Raw genomic sequence first — 24305 nt, forward strand, 5'->3', positions numbered from 1 at the left:
TCCCTACTCTGCCCCCTTCTTCTCCATCACCCACCTTCCCTTCCCTCTCCTTCCTCCTCCCTCCTCCCCACTCCTTCTGTTCTATTCCCTCCTTCCTCCCCCTCTTCCCCCCAACTCCTCCCTCCTTCCTCTTCCTTCCCTCTTCCTCTTTCCTTCCTCCCTCCTCCTCTTCTTCCTTCTCCTTACCTCTTCCCCATCCTTCCCCTCCCTGCTCTGCCCCCTCCCTCCCCCTTTTCCCTCCTTTACTCCCTCATCCTCTTCTTTCTTCCCTCCCTCTTCCCTCCCCCCCACTACAAATCCAGGCCCCCCCAACACACCCCAGGGCTGTCGCCTTCCCCTCAATGGACTTTCCTTTCTGCCTCTTGCCCATGAGATGCCCTCCAGTGTGACACATGTGAGATGCCAAAGACCAAAGGACTGGCGAGAGTGGCTTGGGAGACGGGAGGGAGAGACAGACAGAGAGGAAGGAGGAGAGAAATTCAGGGGGAGGGCCTCTTAAAGCTTCTGGTCGGAAGTGACGCACGTAACTCCCTCCCATGCTTCTTTGGCCCAAGGAGGGTCACTGGGCACGCCTGAGTCCGGCAGGGTTGGGGTACAGAATCCTGTCCAAGGAGGAGAAGCTGATAAAACCAGTGGGGCCCGTCACAGTCCCTCTCCTAAGGAGTGCCTTGATCCTCCCAGGGAAAGATCTGGTTCTTTCCTTGTATTACCGTTGAATTTACGAACCATGGGTGCACAGCCCAGTAGATTTTCCCAAGGGAGGACGTGGTGACCTGTACGCGGGTAAGGAAGCGAGGTTGTCAGCAGAGCAGGGGACCCTGCCGGCCTCCCGCCTAGGACAGCTTCCCCCTTCCTGGCCCTCCCGAGGGCCGAAAGCCAGCAGGTGCAGCGTCCCACAGAAGCAGCGGCTCAGTGTGTCTGGCAGGAGTCCTTGAAAGCACAGGTTAGGACTGTGGAAGGCCTGGGGGATGGGGCGGTTCTGGAAGAGAAGGGGGGCCCTGGAGCCCGGTCTGGAAGGGGGGTCTGCTCCAAGGACATAGCACCCGAACTCTGGAACTCTGTCCTCCGCCCTCCTCTCGGGGGATTCTGCCTTCGTTCGTGTTGCTTCCTGTCCCCCTTTGTCCGGGAGCAGTCAGTCCACCAGAAAAACCAATTAGAGGCGGAAGGAGATGAAAGGCGCTCACTGGTACCCTGTGGGCATTTCAAACAGCCCCGGGGAGAAGCAGCGAGAGTCCACTCACATTAAAACCCGGCACAGGCTGGATACTCAGCAGCCGCGTCTCCGCGGTTTGTGCTGTTTCTATGGAAACACGCAGCCCTTGCGCTAAATGCCGCAGCTCCGAGGTCTCTGGGCTTCTGCCCCAGCTGTGGGCACGTCCACATGCCTCCGACACTCCTTGGGGGCGGGGGTCCTGCTGGGGGAGGGGGCGTCAGCTGAAGGCCCGTTCATGCTGGGAAGCACAGCTGCTTTGGGCCTCCTGTGCTCACCTCGTCCGAGGTTCCTTCGGGTCTTTGCAGTGAATAGGAACAGACTTTTCAGTGCGCGCCTCCGGGGGCGCTCAGGGTCTGCCCCAGTTCTCTTTCCGCCAGCAAGAAGAGCCCCAGATTCCAGCGGACAGTGGTGAGCTCGGACAGGGTGTGACCAGAGACTGGAAAGAGAAATCCAGACCGTGGGCTGCCTGTTGAGCAGAGCGAACCTGAGTAATACGTCTGAGCATAATTTGCGCTCTGTGCCTCGGAAAGCAGAACTGGGCATCGGGAGGGGCCGTCTGTAGTGACCATAAAGGCTGGGGGCCTGTTGCGGGGCCTCGGGGGGCTGCCCTGGCCTCCCCCAGCTTGTGGGGGTGGCGGAGGTCACCCTGGGGAAGGAGGTGGCCATGCAGGTGCTTGTGGTTGCGACAGAGGCGGGTCCTTCAGAGGGAAGCTGGGGCGACTCTGTAGCAACACGTGAGATGTGGAAAGGAGTCGGCCCCTCGCTGGGCCATCTCAGGCTCTGCAGGTGCCCCGGGGAGGGGGCTGTGCTGAGCGGGTTTGTGGCACAGAGCGACCCACATCTTTCCTGCAGTGTGGCCCTTACGGGCACCTGATGCTCAGCTGAGAAGGGGACCTGGGCCAGGCTGCAGGAAAGGCTGTCCTTGCGGCTGAGAGACGTTCTGGCCTCGCGTGTCATTCAGGACCTCTGGGGACCCGGGGAAATAGCCACACTGGGTGACAGCTCCTGGAAAGGGGCAGAGACGGCAGACTCGGAGTCAGGGGGACCTGGGTTCCGGTCTCAGCCCCACTGCATTCGGAACGACCGATACTTCTTCAGACGTTACAGACCTTGAGTATGCTGCCTGCACCTTTGTCCTCAGAGGGGCATGTGACAGGACACTCACCAGGACCGGGCACGCTATCCAGAGGGAGCTGATGGCATAGCCAAGGGGGTGAACTGAGAGGCAGAGGTGAGCCTGGGCGTGGGAACCCTCTCACCTTCTTCAGAGGCCACTGGGGGTGGGTCCCTGGTGGGAGGGGGAGTGCAAGGACAGCTCCTATAGAAGAGTCTGGGTCACACACCACACGGACGGTGCAAAGGGGAAACCACATGGTGCTCAACTGGGGCAGAAACCGCATTTCACAAAACGCAGGCTTCTTTTGGGATGAAAACACTGGAACTTGGAAGTGTAGTAAGGCCTTCCTCACCACAATAAAGGCCGGGAGATGCTGACGCCCTCTCAGGGGAGAGGGGGACAGAGCTCTCCTCCTCTGTTGGGAGCACAGGACCTGGCGTGGCTCCTTCCTGTCCATACCACACTGCTGCTCCATCAGACAAGGAAAAGAACAACTTGTGAAGGAAGGCTCGGGGTCCCCTGTGTTCACAGCAGGGTCTGACGTGTCGGAAACTCTGAGCACTGCAATGGAGGATGCTGCTGACAGATCCAGGAAGGCGGACGGACACAAACCAACACCCAGAAGTCTCTCGTGTTCAAGACACTGAGGACAAGGATTCCGAAAGGAAATGAAGAAAACACTTCCTTCTTAATGGCATCAAAAAGAACAAGAGGGGCACCTGGGTGGTTCAGTGGGTTAAAGCCTCTGCCTTCGGCTCAGGTCACCATCTCAGGGTCCTGAGATCAAGCCCCGCATCAGGCTCTCTGCTCAGTGGGGAGCCTGCTTCCTCCCTCTCTCTGCCTGCCTCTCTGCCTACTTGTGATCTCTGTCTGTGAAATAAATAAATAAATATTTTTTTTTTTAAATAAGAACAAGATATTTAGACATGAATTTGACCAAAAAGACAGAGACTTGTGCAGTGTCGGTACACAGTGCTACAGAAAGACAACGAAGAAGGTGCTGGTGTGCGGACAGATGTCCCATACTCACAGGCCGGGGGACTTGAAGTTGCCAAGACAGCAGCGCTCCCCACGGTGGTCTCAGATTCCATGCCAGCTACCGAAGTCCTAAAAACCCTTTTCTGTAGAGATAGAAAAATACATTCTAAATTTCTTATGGGATCTCAAGGGACCCGGAATAGTCAAGATGATTTTGACAAAGTTGGAGGAGTCATACTTTCTGATTTCAAAACTTACTGCAAAAATACAGCAACAGAAATAATGTTCTGGTGTAACCCAGAAGTATAGACCAACGGAAGAGAAGAGAAAGCCCAGAGACAAGCCCTCATAATACCGGGTCAAATGATTTCCTTCAAGGGCGCTAAGACCATTCAATGGGGAAAAGACCGGTTTTTTGGTTCCTTAACAAAGAGTGTTGGGAAGACTGGACATACACAAGAGATAGGAGTGGGATCCTTACGTGAGGTTGGACACCCAGACAAACAGAAGTGGGATCAAATACCTACACGTAAGAGCTGAGACCGCAGAGCTCTTAGGAGGACATGGAGGAGCAAAGACGCGTGACGTCACATTCGTCAGTGAGTTACTGGATGCAGTACCCCGAGCATAGGTGGCTGGAACACACGGCCAGTCTGGACTTGGGTAGAATGAAGACATGCGGCATCAGGGGACTCCATCAAGGGAGTGAAAAGGCGGCCCCGAGAACGGGAGGGAACATCGTCACACCTCCGACGAGGGATTAGTAGCCAGGACATGTAAGACTCCCATAGCTCAGCTACAACAGAATAATCCAGTTACAAAACGCGCAAAGAACTGGAATAGCCATGTCTTCAAAGATGGCAGACAGATGGACATTTAGCACGTGAGAAGCTACTCGAGGTCCCTGCTCATCAGGGGGACACACAGGACTGTCACCAGGCTCCAGAGCTGTGGGAGCGCCCTTGGCAGGACCCGGAGGCCGTGGGAGCTGGAAGCCGCGTGCACGTTGCTGGGGGCCGTGGGAGCCGGCGCGTCCGCCAGGGAAACGGGGAAGTCACGGAAAGACTCAAACACGGAAATACCGCGTGACCTGGCAGCTCCCCGCCAGGGCTTTGCCCGAAGGCGCTGAGAGCAGGGGGTTCGTGAGGTACTTGTCCTCCGCGTGCAGAGCGACTGCGAGGAGGAAAGGACCCCGGCGTGACCTCTAACGGCATCAGCCGCCCCGGGGACCCCTCGGCCACGTGCGCCTGGGCCTGGGGGGCGGGAGTGAGCCTGCTTGTGGGGTCCCTCCCCTGACTCCGGCTCTCCCTGGGGGGCCAGCCTCCGCTCCGGAAAGCAGCCACGCCCCGGGTCTGGAGATCTGGACTTTGCAAAATTAAATTCCTCTGCGGGCCAGAGGCTCTTCACTCACACAGCAATCTCATAATTGCTCATTTTGGGATCTGGACAAATACTTCCTTCACAAAAGCCCGTGGACGTGGTGTGAAGGGAAGAAAACTGATTGCGTTTCTGGGCTCCTTTTGCCAAAGGCACTAAACCCCATTTCTGACGCGTTTTCCGCGGGCAGATTTATTTTTACTCTCCCTCTTTATTGCTGGTCTCCGTGGATCCAGGGCCATGGGAGGAGAGAGAGGTTCTGATTAACCGCCGTGCGGCTCTTCACCGTGGGGCAACAGCGCAGAGTCTGGACCAGAGTCACGCGCTCGGATGGCGGGGGCCATCGGGAGACCCGGGGGAGGCGTCCAGTAGGCTGTGGGGACCGGAGAGCAGGCGTCCCTCGTCAGGGTCACCGATCATTGCCAGGTGGACAGAGTCGGCCGGCTCTTGCTCCGCGGGGGCTGTTTCCCGCACAGCAATTCCCCACGTGGACTCGAAACAAAATCGGGCCACGATACACACAAAGTTCTTGCTTTAATGCCATATTGGGCCACAGGCACAGTCCCAGCAACTCTGGGTCCCCACGGTGTTCTAAGACATTTCCACTGTGCGGAAGAGCGGCTCCACGTTCACAAGGACCGTGGAGTTACCAGGAATAAATTTACCACGATTCATGCTGCAAAGGCTGGGTAGATGCGTGGCGTTTTCCTTTATCAATTTCCAGGGTGATGAACGGGCACTGCAGCGACCTGCAGCGGAGCACGGGGTTTCCTGGTGCGCGGTTTGCTCTCTGTCAGCCCTACGCCGTTGTTCCGCTCGTGCTTTTATTGTAATTGAGCTGAGATTCTCGTCACATGAAATCAAGCCGTTTCACGTGCGCAGTTCAGAGGTGCTCGGGACACTCCCAGCGCCGTGCTGACGTCGGCTCCGAGCATCCTCGCCGCCCTCCCTCGTCCCTCCGACCCAGCCCCTCCCTGGGGTCACTGACTCCCCATCTCTGCGTTTGTGCTCTCCGTCCCTCACGTAAACGGAACGCTGCGGGAGCCGGTCTCCGTGTCCGATGTCTGTCTCTCAGGATGACGCGTTCCGGTTTCATCCGTGTTGCGTGCTCGAGTGCTTCATTCTTTTTCATGTTTTCCTTTTTTAAAGATTTTATTTATTTATTTGACAGAGAGCTAGAGAGCACACAAGTAGGCAGAGCGGCAGGCAGAGGGAGACGCAGACTCCCCACCGAGTGGGGAGCCTGATGCGGGGCTCGATCCCAGGACTCTGGGATCATGACCTGAACCGAAGGCAGACTGTCAGCTGACGGAGCCCCCAGGTGGCGCCCCTCGATTCACTTCATCGCTCATCAGGGACCCATCGTAGGGACAGATGACTTGCGTCTAGTCGCTGGGTGACAGACTGGCCGTTGGGCGTGTGGTGCCGTGAGCATTCACACGAGTATCTGCGGGGTTGCCAGGTCACGTGGTCATTCTCCGTTTCGCTTCTTGAGGAAACGTGTGGCGGTTTTGCACCAGGGCCGCGCCGTCCTGCACTCCTGCGGGCGGCATCTGAGGTCCCGCTTCATTCGCACCTTTGCCCTCACTCTTACTGCTGTTGTCAGAGAGCAGCACCACGGCCGTCCTCCTCGGCCTGGGGCAGGACGCCCGCCTTGCTTGGCTTCCCCGACCTGATGGCTGCTGGCACTGAGCTTCTGAGAGAAATGTCCCTTTGAGTCATTGGCCCAGTGTTTAATTGGGCTGTTTGCCTTTGTTGTTGAGACGGAAGAGTTCTTGGCATACTTGGGACACTCGGCCCCGTTCAGATTTATGATTTGTGTGCACTGCCCCGTCGTCTGCCATAGTGTCTCCTAACGCGTAGGCGTTTTCAGTTTCGTGGAAGGCCAGTTTAGTTTTTTCTCTTACTGCGTGTGCTTTTGGTGTCCTAAGAAATCCTTTTCAAATCGGAGTCACAAAGGTTTACCCCTAGGGTTTCTCCAGAGGAATATGTGGCTTAGCTCTTGAATTTAGGTCTCTGGTCCATTTCGGCTGATTTCTGCATGTGGCATGGGGCTCCGACTTCATTCTTACACACGTGGTTATCCGGTTGTCCTGCTCCATTTGTTGAAGACACTGTTGTTCTGTAGGATGGACTCGGATCCTTTGTCAGAAATCTACTGATCGCTGTTGACGCGGCTCCATTTCCGGACTCTCTGTCCTCCCTTATTTGTCCTAGTGCTGTTGCCACACTCGTGCTCACCACGGCTTGTTTAAGGTGCGCAGTGGGGAAGGTGAGTCTCCCGTCTGACATAGCTGGTTGTCAAGACTGTTTTGCTCCTTGTGGTACCGGCCACTCCACATGTGTTTTAGGATGTGGTTTGCCATTTTTGCCATAAAAACACCTTCGGGATTTCAGTGAAGCTGGCATTGGATCACCGGGTTGCTTTGGGTAGTTTTGACTTAGCATGAACTCTTCAGTCCGTGAACACAGGCTGTATTTGCATCTAGTTAGGTCTTTCGGATTTCTCCCCCTTGGGCTTTTTATGTTCAGCCTACAAATCTCGCAGCCCCTTGATGAAGGGTGTTCCCGAGTGTTTTATGATTTGGATCGTATTGTACATGAAATAGTGTTCTTGATGCTTAACCTGTGACTAGTATATGGAAATACAGCTGATTTGGGGGTGTGGTCTTGCATCCTCATTATCTCTGTGTGTGTTTTCTTTAGGATTTTCTAGACATAAGATCAAGTCATCTGTAAGTAGAAAAAACTTTCCTTCTTCATTTCCAATTTGTATCTTTTTTTTTTAAAGATTATTTATGTATTTTTTTAACACAGAGAGAGAACAGGGAGGGGGAGCAGCAGAGGGAGAAGTGGGCTCCCCACCAAGCAGGGAGCCTGATGGGGAGCTTGATCCCAGGTCCCTGAGATCATGACCTGGGCCACCATAAAATCATAACTAACTGAGCCACCCAGGAGCCCCTCCAGTTTGTATCTTTTTAATTGCTTTTTCTTTACTTTTTTTTCTGATTAGCGATTCCAGTACAGAGTTGCACAGAAGTGGAATAAACAGACATCCTTGTCTTGTTCCTGAACTTAGGGGGAAAAATGTTTTGTTTTTAACCACTGAGTATGCTGTTGAGTAAGGTGTTAGCCGTAGTTTAAAAAAAAACTGATATTTTTAATTGTGGTTAAATACACATACCATAAAATTTACCATCTTAATAATTTTTAAAAAGATTTTTATTTATTGGGAAGCCTGGGTGGCTTACGTTAAGCGTCTGCCTTCGGCTCAGGTCTTGATCCCAGGGCCTTGGGATCGGGCCCCTCGTGGGGCTCCCTGCTCAGCGGGGAGCCTGCTTCTCCCACTGCCTGCTGCTCACCCTGTTTGTGCTCTTTCTCTGACAAATAAATAAGATTGGACATTTGACATGTGTCACTCGACATGTACGTGTTGAGAAATGTTTACCACGAGAACACTAGCTCGCACAGCCTGCGGTCACCCTTCTGCTGCTCCTGTTACAGGGAGAGCAGTGAATTTCCACCATCACAGCCAATTTCAGGGACACAGCACAGGACTGTCCCCTTAATCCCGTGCTGGGCATCAGCTCTCGGGTGTGTCCTCTTCTTACAACTGAGAGTTGCTGCCTCTGATCCATGTCTCCCCATTCGTCTCACCCACAGACCCTGGCAGCCAGCATTCTGCTCTGTGTTCAGATGAGTTTGATGTCCAAGACTCTGCGGATAAGGAAGGTCACAGCGCATCTGCCGTTCTCTGACTTACTTCACTGAGCATCATGTCCCGGGTCTGTCTGTCGTGTCACAAATGGCAAGATTCCCTTTCTCATCACCGCATGACACTCCGCTGTGCGCGCGGACCACAGCAGCTTCCTCCGTGCATGCGCCCATGGGCGCCTACGTTGTTTCCGCGACTCGGCAGTTGTGACCAGAGCCGCAGTGAGCAGGGGTGCGTGCGCGACTCCCACGCACTGATTTTGTTTCTTCAGATTCATGCCCAGAACCGCCAATGCTGGTCGTATTCAGTGGTTGAACGTTTTTACTTTTTGACGAGCCTCTGTACTGTTTTCCGTAGGGGTCGATCCAACTTACACGCCCCCCAACAGTGCACAAGAGTTTTCTCCTATCCTTGCTATTTGTTCTCGCTCAGCTTTTTTTTTTTCTTAAGATCTTTCTTATTCATTTGACAGAGAATGTGCACAAGGGAGCAGCAGGAGAGGGGAGGCAGGCTCCCCGCTGAGCAAGGAGCCCCAGGCGGGGCCCGATCCCAGGACCCTGGGGTCACGACCTGAGCCGATGGCAGAGGCTTCACTCACTAAGCCCCCCAGGCACCCCCTCTTGTGTTTTTGATAATTGCTATGCTCATAGGTGAGCTGATACTTCATTGTGGTTTTGCTTAGCGTCGTTGCTGATGCCTAGCGACGTTGAGCAGCACTTCATGTCCTTGTTGCCTTTTATATGTCATCTTTGGAGAAATGTCTGTTCAAGACCTCTGTCCATTTTGTTTTTAAAGATTTTATTTATTTATTTGAGAGACAGAGATCACAAGTAGGCGGTGGAGGGGGGGGGGGAGCAGGTTCCCTGCTGAGCAGAGAGCCCGATGTGGGGCTCGATCCCAGGACCCTGGGACCATGACCTGAGCCGAAGGCAGAGGCTTTAACCCACTGAGCCACCGAGGCGCCCCCTGTTGTCCTTTTTTAAAATCAGATTTGTGTTTGCTACAGAGATGCAGGCGTTCCTTGTACCTATTGATACTGACTTCTCATCAGACACGTGGTTACAGCGTTTCCTTCCATCCTGTTTGCGGCCTTTTCCTCTGTCGATGGTTCCTTTTGCTGTGCAGAAGCGGTTTAGCTTGGTGTGGCCCCACTCCTTGGTGATTGCTTTCGTCGAGTGTGTTTTTGGTATTGTTCCAAAAATCAGTGCCAACACCTGTGTCAAGGAGCTTTTCTCTTGTTTTCTGTGAAGAGTGTTACGGTTTTAGATGTTACATTTAAGTCCTACCTCCACTCCAGGGTAACTGTTGTGATTGCGGCAAGACAGGGTCCGGTGTGGTTCTTCTGCGCGTGGGTGTTCTTCCCTAGTTCCTTGAGGTCGAGTGTTGGGTTATTGGAGATCTTTTTTTTTTTTTTAATGGAGGGTTTCATATCTATAAAATTCCTTCTCACATTGCTGTCCCACACGTTTTGATACGTTGTGTTTCCAGTTTTGTTTCAGTGTCTTTTTCACTTCCTGCGATTTCCTTGTTGTTTAATTCCCAAGTATTTATGAGGCTTCCGGTTTGCCTTTAGTTGCTGACGTCAGGTCCACGCCACTGTGGTTAGGAAAGGTTCTCGTTAGGATTTCAGTCTTACTCTGTGACCTGACATATGATCCTGGAGAACTCCCCAAGGAGCAGGGAGCCCGATGCAGGACTTGGTCCCAGGACCCTGAGATCATGACTTGAGCCCAAGGCAGACACGTCACCGACTGAGCCCCTCAGGCGCCCCTTAATCCGTTTACTTTCAACACAGTTAGTGATAGGTAAGGATTTACTATTTTGTTAATTATTTCCTGGGTGTTTTGGAGTTTCTTCATTACTTTCCCCGTCTTGCTGTCTTCCTTTGTGAATTGGTGATTTTCCGTAATAGCATATACTGATTCCCTTACCTTTTTTTGGAAGAAAAATTCTTTTTTCAAGTAGGCTCCCCACCAGCTCGGGCTTCAACCCCTGACCCTGAGATCAAGACCTCAGCAGAGATGGAGAGTCGGGTCCCTAAGTGATGGAGCCGTCCGGGCGCCCCTCCCTGCTCGCTGTCGCGTGCGCAGCTGCTTGTGCGGTTTCTGTGTTGTGGGTCCCCTGGGGCGGACCCGACAGCTCTTGTAGGTGTGACCGTCTGTCCCGTGCGGACACCAGCGTGGGTTGGACGCGAAACTCTGCCTTCGCATCCCCCACGCAGACATTCTGTGGTGTCGATGTCACATTTTTTAAATCTGTGTTGTGTGTCCACTGACACATTATTGTGGCCGTAGCTATGTTTAACACTTCCGCTCTTCGACCGCCGCACTAGACGAGCTGGGGCGCGCACACCACGCTGCCTTATTGGAGTCTCTAGTCTGTCCACGTACTTGGCTTTGCAGGGACACTCCTCCTTCCCGTATTTTGACGTTACTGGTTAGCGTTCTTCTGTTTCATGCGACAAGCTCCTCTTGGCATTTCTGGGTACGCAGGGCTAGTGTCGATGGAGCCCCGAAGCTTCATCTGTGTGGCACGGTCTGTCTTGCCTTCATTTCCGATGGACAGCGTGGCCGGGTGACGTGTTCTGGTTCTGATCCGATCGTTTCTTCTGTTTGGTTCTGATGCATGTGACGCCCGTTACTGAACTCTTCACGTCGGTCACGGCACTCTTCAGCTCCGTGGTTTGTTTGGTTCTCTCTCTCTTTTTATTGTTTTTCTGTTTCTTTGTGGAACTTCCTGTTTTGACCTTGGACTATTTTCCCGATTTCATTCACTCGCTGACGCGTATACTCTGGCAGCTCCGAGCATCGTCACTTTGACTTTGTCGGGCAGTTCCCAGACTCTGTTTCTTTGGGGCGAGTGTGACAGACTCCTTTGGCAGAGTCACGTTTCCCCGATTCTCCGTCACCATCCGCTGAGGCAGGGTCTGTGGGTTTGCAGAGGCGCTCAGGGTTCCAGGCTTCGCAGATGGGGCTTCAGTAAGGAAAGACCTTCACGTGCAGGCAGGAGATGCCGCAGCGTGCTGGGACCCTGGGTCTAGAGCGGTAAGGGGCCACCTACGGAGGTGTGGTGGCCGCGATTCCAGAGCGGTGCGGTGACTCACCCACGGATGTCACTGGGGTCCACGGCACAGTGAGTGTCGTTGGGGGACGTGTCCACAGATGCTGCTTGGGCTGGAAGTCCTTGGAAGTGCCTGCAGGTGCAGCTGCGAGGGCCCGGGACGAGCAGAGGTGATGGCTGCAGCTGGTGGTTGTACACGCGTGGCTGGAGGGTGGAGCCAGAGGGCGCGTGGGGTGGCGGGGGCCAAGTGCAAGCTCACCCTAGTGCTTAGGGCCGAGGTATGTACAGGAACTACTGGGGGTAAAGCTGCAGGTGCCCCAGCTGTTGGTCTGCCCATGGGCACACACGCTGCCTCAGAGGTCGGGGAAGGGCCTTGGGTCAGCGGGTGCCGGTGCACGGACGCACAGGCGCCATCCGAGTGCACGCACAGCATGCACACCCGCCCCGGGGTCTGGGCTGCTGTCTCGCGCTGGTCGGCCACAGACCTGGGATGGCTTCTCGTGCTGTTCCTGGGCTTTGGTCGGAGGGAGAGGGGAGGAAGTGCTAAGAGACTCCCGCAGCCTGTGTCGGAAATGCGGATACCCTTGCCGTGACTCCGGTGAGAGCTGCCAGGGTCCTCCACGGAGCAGGCCCATGGAGGCGGCAGCCACAGTGCAGTGTAGCCACCGGGGAAGCCCTGGGGTCGAGAGCTTTCCTATTCTCAGGGGAACTCATCCCTGACTCAGCCTCTCCCCTTGTAGGTCCCTGTGGGGCTGCTGCCACAGTGCCCTGAGCCTTCGTAGCTGCCTCGTCCTAGAAAACCTCCAGAGGCCCCGAGCTCGTCACACACGTTCCCTGCCGGACCAAGACTCAGGTCTTGTCATCCCGAGCCCTGCGTCTGCCGTCCCCTCGGCCTGGAATGCTGTCCCGTGTCTCGTTTTGGTTCAGTTGGTAACCCCTCCTCAGGGCTTGGATGAAATGCTACTTGCTCAGGGACACCTTCCCTACACCCCCAGATGTGGCCAAACTTCTCCGTCCAGCTCGTCGCAGTGTTTACCACGAAGTGACTGGCGGTGACTCGCTTCAAGTCCCAGCCTGCTGGTCTTCCCGTGACCGGGGTTCGGGCCTCCCAGGGTGCTCCGGGACGCCTGACCGGGGCTTCGATTAGGAAGGGGCCGAGCCTGTGGTCCTCCTGTGCTCCGGACCCCGAATGCTGCTGTGTTTGCGGTCAGCGCGCCGCCTTTTCAAGCACTCGGGCTGGGGGAGAAAAAGGAGAAAGAGGAAAACGCTTGTGTCTTAAGTCAGCAAGAGTCAGGTTGAAGTCTTGCAGCCAAGAGTCCAAACTTAGGAAGCTCTCTCCTCCGAGCTCCTCAGGACTTTCCGCCCCACCTGTTCCCATGACAGCCGCATGTACGGTGATGAGCTCGAGCCGTGAAGAAAGGAGTGAGGAGCTGTTGGCCTCCCCGGGCTGTAGCCGCTTCAGTATTTGAAGATGAGATGCTCCCACCATACAGACTTCCAGATGTTTCCCCAAGAAAGGGCCGCCTGGGGGAATTTAAACCGTGGGCGCGAAGATTCAGACAAGTGTGTCCACACCGGCCGGATGTCTTCCCAACTTCCTAATCTTTACTCTGATTTGGGGTTTTCCTCTCGTCTCTGACTTAGGATGTCTAATTCCCTGCATCTGTCTGCGTTGGCCTTGTAGATCCCTCTTGTTCCCAGCACGTCTATGCTGCACGGGTATGTCTCTGTAAGGACCAAAGGTTTCTTTCTTGATTGTGGATGTTTTCCCAATTCTCCACTTTGTCTGAACTAACCCAGGATGGACATCTCCCCCCAGCTCCCCCAGATGTGTCTACTCGGAACGGGGTCCCACTCCCTAAATACACAGGTAGGTCTGCCATCTCCCGGGGTGTCTCCTAGAGTCCTCAGGTATGTCTTCGCTGACCTGGCATGTCGCCCTTATCGCCCTCACCTAGGGTATCACCCTGTTCCCCCATGTGTATCTGCCGTACCTGGGATGTCTCCCTAGTTCCCTAGGTGTGACTGCTCTGATCTGTTACTAGATCCTTCAGAAGTTTCCGCCCTGATCTGGGCGGTCTCCTTAATGCCTTTGGTGAGTCTACACCGACATAAAATGTCTCCCTTATCCCCTGCGTCTCGTCACCAACCTTTTCTATTTCCATAATACCCCGAGATGTCTCCTCCGACGTGGGACCTCGCCCTGGGTACTGAGATCTGTCCGCCTTTGCCTGGCGTGTCTCCCCGATTCCCAGGCTGTGTCTGCTCTGACTGTGGACGGCTCCCTTGTTCCTCTCACGTGCTCACTCTGGCCTGGGGTGTTTCCCTCGTTACTCCGTTGTGTCTGCTACACCGACCGAGGACGTTTTCCTTTATTTGCCAGGTGTGTCTGCTTGGACCGGTGATGTCTTCCAAATTCCCTAGGTATGACTCCCTGACCCGGATGTGTCCCCCAAACCCTGGGGTGTCCACTATGTCTTAATATGTTTCTGTAATGACCCAGATATGTCTGCCTTGGCCTGAGTGCTTCCTTAGTTTTCCAAGTGTGTCTACCATGTTCTGGGGTGTCTCTGTACTTCTCAGGGTGTCTGTTCCGGGCATCTGCGGTCTCCTGATTTCTTGGCGTTTTTCCTCTATCATGGGTAGAGGTGTGTCTGCTGTGACATGTCACCTGGGTGACATAGTCCTCCCTGTGTCTGTATGAATCCGGGACGTCTCCCAGTGTACCGTTTTGTCTACACTGACCTGGGATATGTTGCACATGTACTCAGTGTCTATACAGATCTGGTCTGGGATGTTTTTCTGGTTTCCAGTTGTGTTTGCCCTGACACAGATGTCTCATTTCATAGGTTTGTCTACACTGATCTGGGATATCACGAATAACCTAGATGAGTCTCATCTGACCTGGGATGTCTCCCTAACACCCCTGGTGTGTCTGCTCTGACAGGGCTTGTCTTTCTAATCCCCCAGAGGGGTCTGTGCTCATCTGGGATGTTTCAGTAATTCCCCAAATGTGTGTGCTTTTCTAGAATGTTTTCCTGATTCCCTGGTTTGTCCTGACCCGGTATGACTAATTCCCCGGTGTGTGTACTTGGAGCTGAGGTGTATTCCTGGTGCTCTAGTGTGTTTCCTGAGCTTGGACGCCTCCGTAATATCCCGGATGTCTGTTGTCGTTTCCTTAATTACCAAATGTGTCTACTGTGCCGTGGGTTTTCTCCCTTATTCCCTATTTTTCTACACTGACCATGGACATGTTCTTTTCTTTTTTCTTTCTCAAAGATTTTTATTTATTCATTTGACAGAGAGGGAGACAGCAGGAGAGAAAACACAAGCAGGGGGAGTGGGAGAGGGAGAAGCAGGCTTCCCACCGAGCAGGGGTTCCGATGCGGGGCTCGGTCCCAGGACCCTGGGATCATGACCTGCATTGGAGGCAGAGGCTCAACGACTGAGACCCTCAGGCGCCTCAGGATACGACCCTCATTACCGCGTGTGTCTGCGCCGATCTGGGATGCATTCCTTTTATTTATTATCATCATACTCAGCCACAGGGTAGTATGTGATCGGTGTCTCGTGGAGCGTCCCCGATCCATTAGTTCTGTGTAACTGCCCGTGCGCATCACCCGTCCCTCCTCCGTGCCCGTCGTCCGGCTGCCTCATCCCCCCCCCCCTGAAACCCTCCATTTGTTTCCTGGAGTCCAGAGTCTCTCGTGGTTCGTCTCCCCCTTCTGACTTCCCCCCCCTTCAGTTTTCCTGCCCTGCCCCTGTGGTCCTCGGCGCTATTCCTTCGGCTCGACGTTACAGATGATGGGCTGGTATCCAAGATCTGTGCAGAACTTCTCAAACTGTGATGTATTCCTGGGTCTGTACACGGTGTCCTGGGCTTGCTCTTGTATCCCCCAGTTTTGTCCTCCTTGAATTGGGACGACTCCATAGTTAACCCCAGTTTTGACTGCCCTGACCTGGGATATCGCCCTACTTCCCGCTTGTAGGTCTGCCCTGGGCTGTAGGAGTCGTAACCCCGGGTCTGTAGTGCCCTCATCTCTCTACATCCTTGACTCTGGATTACGTCTAGATTACGCTCTGTGGTGGTTTTCTGCACACCTGGTTGTGTCCCCTGACCTGGGAGGTGGCCTCATTTCCTCAGGTTTGTCTGCCCCAACCTGAGCTACCTCCGTAATTCCTGAGTTTTGTCTACACTGACGTGGGAAATCTCACTAATTCCCTGGGTCAATGCTGACCAGGAATGTCTCCCTAGTTTCCCAGTTTGTATTTATAGTTCCGAAATGGTGTCTGTCCTGACCAGCTGACGTGTCTCTAGATGCCATGTGCGTCTGCGTGGACTTGGGGCCACGGTCTAACGGTGCTCGTGCACCTGAACTGAAATGGGTTCTCTTCGGTCCCCGTGGGTGTCTGCACTGCCTCGGACGTCTGTTAATGAAGCAGGCGTGTCTGCGCAGGAACTACCCCCTCACTTTCTGTGGACGTTTACTCTGACTTTGTGTCTCCAGCATATCCCAGGTGCATCTGTACTGTCCTGGGATTCCTCACCAATACACCAGATGTGTGTATTCTGACACAGGGTATTTTTTCACACTAACCTGGGATGTCTCCCTAACGGAGCACGTCTACACAGAACTGAGATGCCTCCCTGCTCCTCTGGACAGGACTCTGACCCGGGATGTCTTATTTCCACAGTTGTGTGTCCACGGACATGGATGTTTCCCTAAGACCTCACGTGTGTCTCCACTGCCTGGGATATCTCCACAGTTCCCTGGCGAGTCAACACTGTCATTCGGTGTCTCCGGTCTCTCTGTTTGCCATGATCTGGGATTCCCCTACGTCCCGAGGTGTGTCTGTTCTCAGCTGGAAAATTTCACAAATTCTGCTGTGAGACTGTGCTTACAATTCTTACTAACTTACTGTATGGTGACTTACATTAAAAAAAAAAAAAAGAAAGAATCCTTACTAGTTTCCCGGATGCATCTTCTGTGGCCCAGAGTGTGTCTCTGATTCCTGAATGGATCCCTTCGTTCTTTCTCCTTCCCCAGCTCCGTGCACCTGGGATGTCTGTGGAAGTTCCCGGAGCATCTGTAGCGGCCCTGGATGCCGCCTTCACTTCCCTGCCCTGTCCGCTCGCACTGTGCACTGTCTGTGCTCTCCCTCAGTTCCGGGCATGTCTGCGCGCCTTGTAGGTCTTCCTTTGCCCCCCGGGGTGGCTACACTGTCCTGGGATCTCTCACTTCCTGTGTCTACACTGGAAGATGGCACTGCTCTTACCGGCGTGCTCCTCATTCCCTGGGTGTTTCTGCGCAGACCTTTGATGCCGCCAGATCTGTGCACTCTGACCTGGAAAGTCTCCCTAATTCCCTGGGAGAGTCTGCATGACCTCGGATTTTTTCCTGTTTCCCGTGGTGGGTTGTACATGACCAGAGATGTCTGCTTTCCTCCGCCGGTGTGTCTGTTGTAACCTGGATTATCTCCGTAATTCCCACAGTGTATCTCCACTGACCTTGACATGCTATTTCCCAAGGTGTCTCCACGGACCTGGGACGTCTCCCTGAATCTTAATGTGGGTCTGTTATGCGTGGGCGTGTCTGCTTGTTCCTGGGGTGGTGGGTACCGGCCTGCCGTGCATCTGTGCCGCCCCGTGATGTCTTCATGATTTCTTAGGTGTGTCCACTCCAGCCTTTGTCTTACCAATCCCGGGCGAACCAGTGTCTCCTTACTCTGGCTTGGGCTCTCTCTCTCTCTCTCCATGTTCGTCTGTCCTGACCTGGGATGTAGCTCTGATACCCCAGTGGTGTCTTCCTTACCCTCTGACGACTCCCTAATCGCCGGTGTTTCCGCCCTCACCTGGGATTTACCCGTACGATCTCGAGCGGATCTGCACGGGAGAGATTTCCTTCCAGTTCTTCCTGTCGGTTTACTTTCATCTGGAACATCTCCCTGATCCACGCCTGTGTCCTCTTGGATGCAACATCTAATTCCCTAGGTGGTCTGCTCGGGCCTGGGATGCACTCAGTTTCCCAAGTGTGTCTACATGGACTCAGGAAGGCTCATTAATTCCCCGGGGTATCGTCTTTTACATGGCAAGTCTCTGTAATGCTCCACGTGTGTTTACTCTGTCCCGGGAAGTCTGCATTTTCCCCCAGGGGTATTTACTCTGACTGGACTATGTCCCTCGCTCCCCCAGAGCATCTGCGCTGATCGGTACCGTCTCCCTAATTCCCTGGGTGTGTCTAAACTCTCCTCCGTGTCTTACTAATCCCACAGTGTGACTACCCGGATATGTCTAATTCCCCCAAGTGTGTCTACATGGACTGGGAAGTCATGTCTGTCTCCCAGAGATGTCTACCTTGATCGGAATATCTACCCAATTCCCTACTGTGTATCTGCTTCGAACTTTGAACTCTCTGTGTCTTCTGTGACTTGGGAGATCCCCACCAGCCCCCGGGTGTTCTAAGCTGACCCGTGGGAAACCGACAACCTTGCAACATCAGGGCAGTCAAACCTGAGGAGCGGGAGACACTCAAGGCCAGCGTGGATCCTCCCGGAGAGCGGGGAGACGCCCGCTCTTGCGGTACATCCACGCTAGGGGAGGAGGGAAAGATGCCAGATCGGGCTGGACACGACTGGGGAACTCCGGAGAAGTCTCAGCTCCCGCATCCTTACCCGAGGAATCAGGGATGGAATCTAGATCAGGGTCGACCCACTTAGGGGAAGGAACTGGAGATCCCTTAGGTCAGTGCTGTTCTCGTGACCAGACGAGGCCCCAAATGGAGTTCCTGACGTTAACCCCACGTCCGCACACCGACACTCCGGTTCTGTGTTCTGCGCGCTCAGGAGAGGAGGGTCTAGCTTGACCGGTCGGCCCTTCCCTGCTCGGCACAGGCTACCGGCCCTGCCCCGAGAGCTCCCTGGGCCGCTGACACTCGTCAGAGCAGCTACAGTCAAAAGCACAGGGAACAGCACGTGCTGGCGAGGATGCGGGGAAAGGGGCGCCTCTTCCACTCCGGTGGGAACGCATGCCGGTGCCGCCGCTCTGGAGAACCGTGTGCAGGTTCAGCAGAAAGTTAAAAATGGAGCCACCCTGTGATCTAGTAACCACACCACTGGATATTTACTCAAAAAATACAAACCGTGTAATTCGCAGGGATAGAGGTACGCTGATGTGGTAAGAGCACTGTTTCTAACAGTCAGATGGCAGCAGCCCCCCCGCCCCACACCCCTGACTACTACTCAGCCATAAGGAGGAGGAAATCTTTCCGTTTCCCACAACATGGACGGAGCTAGACAGCATGACGCTAACTGAAACCAGTCAGTCCGAGAAAGACTGTTACATGATCTCACGCGCACGTGGAATGTGAGAGACAAAACATATGAGACACAAAACAAGGACAATAAAGAGGCCGAGCAAGACATGGACACAGACTCTTGACTACAGAGAACAAGCTGCTGGTCCCGCCGGCAGAACATGTGGCGGGGTTGGGGAGTGCGCGGTGATGAGCAGTGGGGAAGGCACGGAAGTGCTGAATCGCCGTATTACACGCCGGAAACGGACACAACACTGTGCGCTATGTACACTGGAATCTTAAAAAGGTAATTTTAAAAAGCACAATAGGGGTTCTTTTTTTTTTTTTTTAAAGATTTTTTTTTTTATTAGAGAGAGAGGGAGAGAGAGCGAGCACAGGCAGACAGAATGGCAGGCAGAGGCAGAGGGAGAAGCAGGCTCCCTGCTGAGCAAGGAGCCCGATGCGGGACTCGATCCCAGGACGCTGGGATCATGACCTGAGCCGAAGGCAGCTGCTTAACCAACTGAGCCACCCAGGCGTCCCACCCCAATAGGGGCTCTTAAAAAAAAAAAAAAAAAGTCACTAAAAGGAAACTATGTACCCAGAGGGAAAGAAGAACATTCTGAAACCCTTGTGGAAGGATTTACTAAAATATTCAAAAGACACACAACTCTAGAACATAAAATCTTCTGATTTTCATCCAAGTTGAAAATCCTCCTGCTGTGACGGGGTAAACGGGTCAGCCCTTGGACATCATTCATGCTACAACTCAGTTCTTTGAAGAATTAAAAATGACTGTGCTTGTGTTACGAACTGAGTCCTTCCGGGGACAGAAATGCAGCTCTGGAAGTGACTGGAAGCCCGCCTACCCTCTCACCAATCCCGAAACCTCCCCCGTTCATCTCAGGAAGGTCGTAGATGTCCTAAAAGATGTGGATTTAGGAACCCAAGTCCTTCCCAGAGAAATTTGCATTTTCTGAGTTTATATAGTAAATGTTCTTCCCAAAGGAAGGAGCTAAGGACTATCTTTTTGAAATGCAAACTTCAGGCAAATAATTCTTATCAGAACCACAGAAAAGAAAGGCTATTTGTAAACTAGGGAAAATCTTAAAATCTTCTCCCTAATTGCTAGTGCAAAGTGTGAGTGATCGGAGTAGGTGATCCTAATCTGTTTTGTGGGTCAGAAACGCAGCCGTGTTTCAACTGTTCTTTTACAAGCTATGGAGTGTTTCATTATTGAACTTGTCTCATGACTAAAATTCTAAAGCCAAATTGAAGGATGTACTTTTATGTATGTCTGTATGGTTGGGTGTTCCTGTATACATGCCTGTGAGTGACGTATGAAAGTTTTCTTTTTCTAGACGGTATTTCCAGTATTAATTTGTAAACAGCTCTACTGGGCCTAAAGAACAAGCAGCCCTTACACAAGTGTGCTCTCAGAAAGATAGGAACTAAGCCCAATGTTTTTCAAAATGTGATCGAGGGTAACCTGAACCTGGGCGTGTATTTCACAGGTGACATCTGGTCCGTTGCTAACTCCGGAGACCTCGGAACCGAAGGGACCAGGAACAGAAGGCGTGAGCGTCATGAGGCAGGCGGTTTCCTCCAGAGACGCTGAACCAAGGAGGTTTCTTTCTACTGGATATTCACCGACCCCTGTCTTACAGGCCTCACAAACATTAACTTGAAATGGATTAAAGACTTAAATGTACGACCTGAAAGCTCTAGAAGGAAAAATAGGAAAAAAGCTCCTTGACGTGGTCTTGGCTGTGATTTTATGGAAGTCGCACCTACAGCACCAGCGACGACAGAAAACTACCAGGATCACACCAACCTGAAAAGCTTCTACACGACAACAGAAACCATCAACAAAATGAAAAGAGACCTACAGAGTGGGAAAAATATTTGCAAGCCACACATCTCATAGGAGGTTAATACCCAAAATATAGAAATAACTAGTACAACTCAGTAGCAAAACACAATCCAATTTAAAAGAACAAATAAAAGGGCAAGAGAACTGAGAGAGATTTTTCCAAAGATACACAAATGGCCAATAGCTACATGAAAAATGTTCAACATCACTCGTCAGATTAAAGATACCACCTCACACCTGCTCGCATAGCCACGATCCGGATGACAAGGGGTAACAAGTGGGGGCACAGGTATGCAGGAGAGGGAGGGAACGTGCGTGTGTGGGTGGGACTGTAAGATGGTAGAGCTACTACGGGAAGCAGTTACTCAAAACTTAAAACTAGACTTACCCAATGACTGAGTGCTCCCACGTCGGAGAATGCATCCGAGGGAAATGCACAAACTCACAGAGCTGCCTGTCCCCGCGCGCCTGTGGCTCAGTCGTTACGCGTCTGCCTCCGGCTCAGGTGACACCTCAGTGTCCTGGGATCGAGTCCTGCGTCGGGCTCCCTGCTCTGCGGCAAGCCTGCTTCTCCTCCCACTCTTGTGTTCCCTCTCGCTGCCTCTATAAATAAATAAAATCGTAAAAAAGCCATCTGTCTCCCCGTGGCTAGAGCAGCATTATATACATCGACAACGGGACATCACTCAGCCATCAAACGAGGACCTTTGGGATGAACGGATCCTGAAGGCACTGTGCTCAGTCAGAGGAAGTCCAATACTGTACAATCTCATTTATGTGTGGAATTAATAATAATAATAAGCCACGCTAAACTCAGAAAAAGAAATCAGATTTGTGGTTACCAGAGGTGGGCAGAGGGGACACTGCAGAAGGTGGTGGAAAAGGACAGACTTGCCTTTGTGAGACAAATCGGCCTGGGGCGGTGCGTACAACACAACAGGACTGTAACGGCGCGGCGTGGTACACGGATGAGAGGTTCCGAGAACAGATCCCAGGGGTTCTCATCCCGAGGGGGAATTTTCCTTCTTACGGCATCTACATACGACGGTGGCTGTTCTCCACAACTAGCGATCCTGTCACATGGGACTCAGAGCACATCCTACGCCTTCAGCGCGTGCAGCGATGTACATCATTGCTTTCTCATTAAAGCTGCAAAAATAAAGTTTCTTTCCTTTTCTTGTCTCTTTTTCCTCATTCTTCAGTTTTACACTTTCCTTTTTCGTTGCCTTACTCTGTTCTAGAAGGATAATGCTATTGTCCACATCGCTCAGGGCATCAGACTGAGCCCTGTTTCCAGAGAAACCACCTCGGCCAGCACTGTTGCCAGCCTCCCGAATCCCGGGCGCCCAACCCCCAGTCTCTGGCTAGCAAGTGCTGGGGACGTTACATCAGGTTCTGTACGAAGGAAGGGACACAAGCAACAGTAACCAAGAGAAAGCCACCTGTGAGCTCTCCAGGCCCTTAACTTGTTGACCTCCAAGGCCGTCCGCCTCCCAGTTCAGGGTCATTCTGACAGGTCCCACCCCGGGGACCGCTCCCACCCCCACCCCGAGGACAGCTCTTTGGGGAGTGTGGCCCGTGCTTCCGCCCGGGCACATGCTCGTCTGCGGAGGGCGAGTGTCTGCTGTGCGTGGGCGCTCCAGTGTGTGGATGGAAGGAGGTAAAAGCTGTGGCCTGGGCTGTCTGGTCACATCTCCGATCACCGCCGAACCGTGCTCCCTGTGGGGCTGCGTCTCTCCTCCCCATCAGAGCCTCACGCAGGGAGGACCAGGAGGTAGAGGGGATGCGGGGTTCGCCTCCTTCGGCAGATCCTTACTACCCCGGAAGTGAGGCCAACAAAAGCCGCGAGGAGAAATCTCCGGCTTACGCTGGAGGAACAGCAGTGCTCGCTGCAAAGCTGTCCTGGACAACAGGATGGCCCGGACCGTGTGCATCTGTGCTGTAGCCAAATCCTCCTGCATTCGCACACACGCCGTAGGACACGGCCACACAGAGTCCGTGAGACGACTAAGCCACTGGCTTACGCAGGTCAACCCCAACCCTGGCTCATCCTACGGCTGCTTCGCGCTGGGCTGGAACATGGGGAACTTGGCTCCTGAGGACGCTCTGACATTAGGCAGCGGCTCTCTCTGCGGTCGTCCCCAGTCCTCCCGGGGCCCCGTGTGCTCTCAGAAACCCGCAACACAGTCCACAACACCGGCCAGTGGGCGGACATCTCGGCCTAGAACCAAGGGGAAAAGGAAGACCACGGCCATCCATGAGCGCACAGTCCACCTGCCAGTGCTTCCGACGCCGACAGAGACCAATAACGCGAGACCGCGGTAGTGCTCGGCCTCCAGTTCGGTCACGTCCTCAGGACACAGTCTGGTCAGAAGGAGAGTCCATTAAAGCAGCTGGATTAGGCTCAATGTAGTCCCCGATATGAAGCCCCACATCAGCGAACCTGAGCTTAACCGTCTGCTCTGTACCCCCCACAAGGAAGGTCTCGGTGAGCCAATCAGCGTGTCCCTGCTCAGACGGTACCTGCCCTGCCCCAGACCTCCCTGCACCCCACGCAAGAGTAACTATGCACGACCAGTCGGCAGATGCCCAGCGTCACTTCCTGTTCCAGCCCAATTGGTCTATACGATTTCCTGTGTTGTACACATCTTCAGTGCGGCTTTATATCTACTCGATTAGACGCTGCTTGATGTGTGAAATCATTAAATAAAAGCAACTAGATGTGTAAACTGTGGACATTTTTCTTTTAGCAGTGTGAATAATTACCCCTGAGTTATTAGGGAAACATCCCAGATCCGGAAACACACCCGAGGAATTAGGGAGACGTCCAAAATCGGGGTAGATAGATACCGGGAATTACACATCCCTGGTCAACTCACCTGGTCAGGGTGGGTACATCTGGTCAAACAGAGCACTGCAGAGGAGAGAATGCCGTGGGATTAGGGAGACACCTTAATGGACAGTACACGGATCCGAAGAACAATGCAGCTCTCCCAGTGCAGGGGACGATGCCCCCATTGAGAAGGGAGATTTCCAAGGTCAGGGCAGGACACCAAGGGAACTAGTTTAGATAGCTGGGGATTATGAAGCCATCCCCTGTCCCCTGGACACACATGGATGAGCACACAAACACCTCAGGTCGGAGTGGACCAGGGAAACTAGACATCCCAGGTCAAGAAAGACACGCTTACCTAAGAAAGAAGATATCCTAAACAAGATCCAGGGCTGAAGGAGTCAGTGTCAGAAATGAGGGATGCCGAAACACCTCAGTGGCTTATAGGGCAGAGTTGTGACATAGCCCAGTAGAGAACAAAGAAAGAGAATGGAAAAAGCTAACACAGCTTATGTGATCTGGGACATGCTCAAAAGAGTCACCAGAGTCATTGGGGTTCCAGAAGGACAAGAGAGGAAGAAGGGGGTAGGCAGTCTGTTTAGAGATACAATGGCTGGGAACTTCCCCAGGCCGGTGGGGAGACCTGGACATCTAAACTCATGAAGTGAACGGATCACCTCATTATTTCAAGCCAAAGCAATCTCCCCCAGAACACATTATAATGAAATAGAAGTCAAAAAGAGAATCCTGAAAGCACCGACGGGGGAGAAAAACAAAACTAATCTATACAGGAACCCACACTGGTGATGAGTGGATTTCTCAGCAGAAACCTTAGGCCACTAAGGAG

General features: G+C 53.2%; 1 protein-coding gene and 1 long non-coding RNA gene across 8 annotated transcripts in view; one reads left to right on the forward strand and one right to left on the reverse strand.

Moving 5' to 3' along the window:
* Window positions 1-24305, forward strand: part of LOC125081716 (uncharacterized) — a 270307-nt gene that overhangs the window by 50544 nt on the left and 195458 nt on the right. The window lies entirely within an intron of this gene.
* The window catches only part of LOC125081715 (uncharacterized), an 86055-nt gene continuing 63031 nt past the window's right edge, over window positions 1282-24305 (reverse strand). Inside the window, exons 1-4 of one of the 3 annotated variants that reach the window (XM_047696457.1) lie at window positions 3932-4606; window positions 2323-2991; window positions 1548-1649; window positions 1282-1412 (exon numbers count right to left, since the gene is read on the reverse strand). In XM_047696457.1, coding sequence (XP_047552413.1) covers window positions 1560-1649; window positions 2323-2991; window positions 3932-4084 — 912 coding nt within the window. In that variant the 5' untranslated portion in view covers window positions 4085-4606 and the 3' untranslated portion in view covers window positions 1282-1412; window positions 1548-1559. Of the gene's footprint in view, window positions 1413-1488; window positions 1650-2322; window positions 2992-3931; window positions 21229-24305 lie in introns of those variants that run through there. The other 2 variants (XR_007121778.1, XM_047696456.1) reach the window with 2 other exon arrangements.

The sequence above is a fragment of the Lutra lutra genome, chromosome 12, assembly GCF_902655055.1.
Source record: "Lutra lutra chromosome 12, mLutLut1.2, whole genome shotgun sequence".
NCBI classification, from domain to species: domain Eukaryota; kingdom Metazoa; phylum Chordata; class Mammalia; order Carnivora; family Mustelidae; genus Lutra; species Lutra lutra.